This window comes from Cetorhinus maximus, chromosome 6 (genome assembly GCF_964194155.1).
Source record: "Cetorhinus maximus chromosome 6, sCetMax3.hap1.1, whole genome shotgun sequence".
Taxonomy (NCBI): Eukaryota; Metazoa; Chordata; class Chondrichthyes; order Lamniformes; family Cetorhinidae; genus Cetorhinus; species Cetorhinus maximus.
In genome coordinates, this window is record NC_135884.1 from 139,062,613 (window position 1) to 139,068,612 (window position 6,000).

The 6,000-nt window shown below is 38.1% G+C and overlaps 1 protein-coding gene across 1 annotated transcript in view; it reads right to left on the reverse strand.

Moving 5' to 3' along the window:
• LOC144681395 (rifampicin phosphotransferase-like) overlaps nucleotides 1-5,480 on the reverse strand; it is a 136,336-nt gene extending 130,856 nt beyond the window's left edge. Inside the window, exons 1-4 of the mRNA XM_078542987.1 lie at nucleotides 5,127-5,480; nucleotides 3,623-3,757; nucleotides 1,708-1,832; nucleotides 976-1,044 (exon numbers count right to left, since the gene is read on the reverse strand). Coding sequence (XP_078399113.1) covers nucleotides 976-1,044; nucleotides 1,708-1,832; nucleotides 3,623-3,757; nucleotides 5,127-5,468 — 671 coding nt within the window. The 5' untranslated portion in view covers nucleotides 5,469-5,480. The remainder of the gene's footprint in view (nucleotides 1-975; nucleotides 1,045-1,707; nucleotides 1,833-3,622; nucleotides 3,758-5,126) is intronic.
• Nucleotides 5,481-6,000: the final 520 nt, after the last annotated feature.

Here is a 6,000-nt window from a genome sequence, read left to right on the forward strand (position 1 = left end):
CGTCTCTGATCTGCTGTTCTGCTGCTTAAATTTTAAATGGACTTTGATCAGTTTACATGCCCTTCTCCTACTGCTGTTGTTCCTAGCTGTTGAGCCCCTGGCTGACCTACTGGCTCTACTGGTTTTTCAGTTTCAGCTATACCTGGTTCATTGGATTCACTTCGTTGATGGATGTTTGCATCCACATCATAGCTTTGACAAAACCTGGCTGAAGGGTGCTGATGCCTTTTCCCCAAAAGAAGCCACCCTCCTGGTTATACTTGGCTTTGCCCAAGTTCAGGGTCTCATTAACAGCACCCACCTGCAGCTGACCCCATACCTGGATGAATTTGCACTCTATTAAGGTGGTATATGTGCTCACCAGCAATATGTCATGTAGGTCTGTGCCCACTTTCCTGGTAGCTATGATGATGCTCCTATATTGTGCCAGTCCTCCATCCACCTCTCTGTTTGCTCGTGCACAGTAGGTAGAGGCTGACCGCTTGAGGACAAGGCTTATTTTCTGCATATTTGGCTGATGACTCCTCTTGAAAACCCACACTCAGTGACCAAACTATGCTATGACTAGATCAATGGCTCAATTAATGTCTTCATAGAGCCAATACCTATTTGGGTTCTATTTGCACACATAAGAACATAATAACGAGGAGCAGGAGTAGGCAATTCAGCCCCTCAAGCCTGCCCCGCCATTCAATACGATCATGGCTGATCACAAATTAAGAGCTGCAGTGCAGAAGGAGCCTCACTAACATTTGTCCTTAACAAAATTTACTGCACTACATTTATTGCTAAGGGATCTTTTAAACTTCATTTCCACATTAATAAGGATGAAATATAGTCCTCAGTGAAGCTCACTATAAAATAAAATAATGGAGATCAGGCCTCAAGCTCAGAAAAGTTCACGCATTTTATTATTACACAGAAATAAAAGAGATACTGTTTAAAATAATTTTTTTCATGATTTACTTAACGTACATAAATCTGAACTTAACATGAAGAAGTTCTCCTTCCTCTTCTCTCCATTCATGTCTGCATGGTCCCTTCCTGTAAAACAAAAATATAAAATTACATAAACTGAAAAACAGGCATCCATTAACACCACTCCCAGCATTAAGGCTATTACCATTACATTTCCAGTAAGTGATGTAGATGACTATATCAAAGAAATGTTGATGTATGTCAGACACACAAGTTATTCCAAATCAGATGGAAAACCTTTCCAGTCTGCCTGTTCAGTTGGATGTAAAAGATCCAATCTGAAGAAAAGTAGAGGAGTTTTTCCAATGTCTGGACCAACATTTTTATCTCAACCAACACCATCAAAACAGATTAACGGATCAGATTTCTCATTGCTGCCTGCAAACTGACTTCTGTGTTCACCACATAGCAAGAGTGACTACATCTCAAATGTAATTTGTTGGCTGTGAAAAGCACTAAACAAATTATTATTTTGTTTTCTTAATTTCTCATCAGTATTTATTATTTAGCAAAGATAGCTACAAGTCTTAAGAAAGGTATTGAAGTTAACCACACCATGATATTTACTGACTCATGTGAAAATACTACTTTTAAAGTTTCTGATAAAGATTCTCATTTCAATTGCTGTATTTAAACTAATCTCACCAGTGACTGTAACAAAAATATCTTTAACAATGTGAGCAACATCATGCTACTATTGAAAACAGCCAGGTTTTAACCGGTACTGACCTTAGAAGCCCATTAAAGGAAACTCGCCACCATTGATATGGTTCAAGGCATTCCAGTTTTAGACCACCTCCGCTCCAGCATTTCTCACTTTCTGCACTGATGAGTGCATCAGGGTGGACAGGATGCTGAAAGGTTAAGAACTACACTATTACCATAGTCTTCACAAAGATATCGAGGCATTGCATCAGTGTAGGAATTTAATAAAAATGTTATGCAAATGACATATACCCTGATTGAGGATTACAGTATACGTTAAGAAGATACCTTCTTCAGTTTTAAAATTTTCTTCTTTTTCTCATAGTGAAGCTTGGCTTTTTCTTTATGCTTCTCTTCAAGAGTAGCTGTAACTGCCTGGTATTTCCAACCAACTTCATGAGCAAGGTGACCAAGGAGAGCAAACTTACGAGTTGGCTTCAAACGTACAATCTTCAGGGCTGCTGGCACAACCATACGTTTCCTCTTGTCACATGGAGGAGGGATCCCATCAAAGACCTTCAGTCTGTCCAAGGCAGCTTGAAGGCCCCTCACAAAATGTATCCTGACTACAACAGAGCATTTACTTTTCTGTCAACTTTTCTTTTTCTCAGTCTTTTTCCTTTAGCCCATTTGTCTTTTTTGAATTCTCTACATATCTCTGAAAGTTCCGTATCATTTGAATAAATTGAAACCAAAATTACTGACAAATTCCATTAACGTCCATCATTTATTTGCGTTTGAAATATTTGAGCTGAAGCACACTACACCATTCAGGTACAATTTAAATGGTTTGCTTATGCAAGTCTACCCCATGAGTGTCAGCTTGCCTCAGTTGGTGCCACTCTCATTTCTGAATCATGGTTGTGGATAAAGCCCCAATCCATGGCTTCAAGCATGTGTTCTGGGCTGGCACTTCAATATAGTACTGAATGAGTGTTACAATGGGTGGCACGGTGGTGCAGTGGTTAGCCTGCCTCACAGCTCCAGGGTGTCTGCCTGTGTGGAGTTTGCGCGTTCTCCCCGTGTCTGTGTGGGTTTCCTCTGGGAGTTCTGGTTTCCTCCCACTGTCCAAAGACATGCTGGTTATGTGGATTGTCTGTGGTAAATTGCCCCTCAGTGTTTGTGTGTGTGTGTGTGTGTGTGTTTGTGCCCTGTGATGGACTGGTGTCCTGTCCTGGGTATATCCCATCCAGTGCCCACTGCCTGTTGGGATAGGCTCCGACTCCCCATGAATTGGATGAAGTGGTTCTGGAAAAGTGAGTGAGTATTACTATGTAGGAGCTACCATTAAACCACAGTAACGTGTGCCTGTTCAGGCGAATGTAGAAGATATCATTTCATTATGCAAAGAACATTGGGAAGTTTCGGGTATCTAACATTCTGCCCTCAATCATCACCACCAAAAAGAAAGATTATTTCATAATTGATATTATCTGCAGGTTGTCAGGATCTTGCTATGCACAGATGCCTATGGTGTTTGACCATTCAATTCAAAAGAAATTCATTGCCTGTGATATGCCACAAGATGTATGTTAAAGTGTTACAAAAATGCTATTGTAAAAAGTTCTTTGGTGAAATTAAAGGAAAGCAGATCAGTTCTTCTCATCTGTTTTTTTGTCATGTGGTTTGTTCTCTTCTAGTTGGAATGAACATTTAGCAGAACAAGGTATTTACAATATCAGGATTTGTTATGCTGAGACTTGGCATTGTGAAATAATGTTGAAAATATTAGTGAGCTTTGGCAGATAAATGAATAATAGATACAATAATTACATGCATGTTGTTAAAGGTTATATTAAATTCTGTGTTCTGCAGTTACATGCAAATATTATTGTAAAATTGTATTTTTTAATAAATGTGAATTATTACAGCAATTTGAAAGATATATTAGGCTTTTGTTTTCAGTGGTTATCTATAGCCTAGAATCAAAATTATTTACCTCAAAGTTTCCAATCCCTTCAACTCGAAGGAACAGCCAGATTTCACACAGGCCATTTGGTCTTTTGCAAAGACGTAGGACAAATAAGGTTTTATCTGTTTCTGTGAACCCTGTGAAGTGAACTGAGTTGATAGCCTGGAAAAATGTAGAGTAGAAAGAGTTTAATCATTATTGCTGTGTACTATATGCCAAATTTTAAGCCATATATTAATACAATGATTTTGCAAAAAAAATTACAGTTTATCCTTCTATTCCTTTCTTCCCCATGTACTTGTTTAGCTCTCACTTAAAGGCATCTATGCTTGTAGCCTCAACAGCTCCAGTACCCTGATGTACTCCTCTTTAGGTGAGGAGGACTTGAGTATACTACCTCTGAATTTCTTTTAAGTGAGCAGTTATTATAACAATATTGGTCACAATACAATGTTGAAGACTGAGGACACAGTTATACATGGCATGGACATGATAGGCTGAATGATCTCCTTCTGTGCCATAAATATTTCTATGCTTCTATGTTACACTTAAGACCACTTAAGTGATCTGATTAAGCATAGCTTATTTCCTTATTATGGTCTTGGGCTGAAAATGTTTGAGTACAGAACTTTCAAGCATAGGGAAGTTATTCTTGGTCATGCCTTCCAATTGATTCCAATAGGCAATAGTGTTTGATGCATCATGCTAGCAGGCAATAAACCTAAACTATTGACCACTAACATCAAAACTTTAGACTACACTGTGAGCAAAATGGTTGAGTCATTTCCATTGTGTATCCCCTTTCCAAATTAATCTTCTGCCATTTTTTAAAAAATCCTCAAAATAAATTCCTGTCAGTTTATACAACATTATCAGCAGCATTTTATAACTTTCTAGCAATTTGCTCAACTCATTCTCAATCTTGTTTGGATCTTGTCTGTAGAACACAATTGTTGTTAGTAAAGTTAGTGAGGTACATATATTCTGTTCTGTAGGATCATCTAACCACAGGAGAATGTAGGTACAAGATAGTCTAAAAGTTGGAGAACGTAAACACAGAATAGTTAGCCACCGGAATGTTTGGGTAACAAGGAATGTGTTTCTGTGGAATTTTTGTGGAAAGTGTAGATATTGGATGGTCTCACTGTGGAGAATGCTGGATATGGCGTAGAATAACTTTGGAGGCTATCAGTATGAAAAGATAAAGCTGAAGCTGATCTTCAACAGCATTTTACTGATGAATTATAAATCCAAGATCTAAATATCAATTGGCCAATCACTTAGCGAATCTTAAATATGCCTAACATCAGTTGACCATTACAATTTGTCCAACTGTGTAAAACTGCTCCCATAAAACTGTTGTGACGTTGAAGACTCCTGCAATATCTACAAAAGATAAGTCCCATTTTTTAGAAGATGAAGTACACAGTCAGTTTTGAAACGTAGTATAGGGTGTATATGGGTTCAGAGCATGGGCTATTTTAGATAATGTGAAGCTTATTAATGCAACATTAAAAATTAGTAACCTTACCTGAGGGTGGCTTAGTAACTTCGAAACACATTTCATTTCTTCAAAGGAAGGTCCCGGTAATGTTCCAGGCTCTCTACTTTCAATTCCATCTTTTCCAATGTGGAACTCTTCTGCTCTATTGTGGCCCAATCCCATGTTCTCTCTCTCCAGGTCAGTTTTAGTGCCAGTCCTATTTTTCCTCCTGTTAATACGGTAAAGGATTACAGCAAGTAATTCTTTCAATGCATACCATCTCCCTGGAACAGAATACCTTCCATTTAATGGTATTGGGTCTTCCTGCAGCAGATTCTTCACTACATAGATGCAAAGGAAAACTGGCACGAGCAACAAAAGACTGATCATATTAGCTAGAGTGTGTAATTCCCTCTTCGTCCAGTGCCTAATATATGGTAACGGTTGCTTAACGCTATAGGCAGAATATTGAAACTTTGAGCAGGTTCCTTCTGCTCAATGTGATGGTCCACTCAAAGCCGGACATGTGAAACATAAAGTATTTCACTGGGGGGAAATTGCTCCATTTTTTACAATTTTGACATATTTGGCAAACTCTGAAATTGAATTTTAACAGCTCGTAACTTTGAAAGAAAAGCACTTTTATGTCAAATTATGATTCAAGTTCATTTTTATTGTTTTCATCATGATAAATTGAGCTGAAACCTAAGGCTACATGAAGCATATTAAATTTCTAGGGACTACATATATTTCTATCCATTTAAATTGCCAGAGATTAGGACCAGTTATGTATTTGACACATGATCAATGGGGAACACACACTATATTATTTCTTGGAATTTACATAGAATAGACTGCACAGCAACAGACCACTCTGCCCATCAGTTCTGTGCTGAAGTTTATTCTTCACGCAAACATCCTC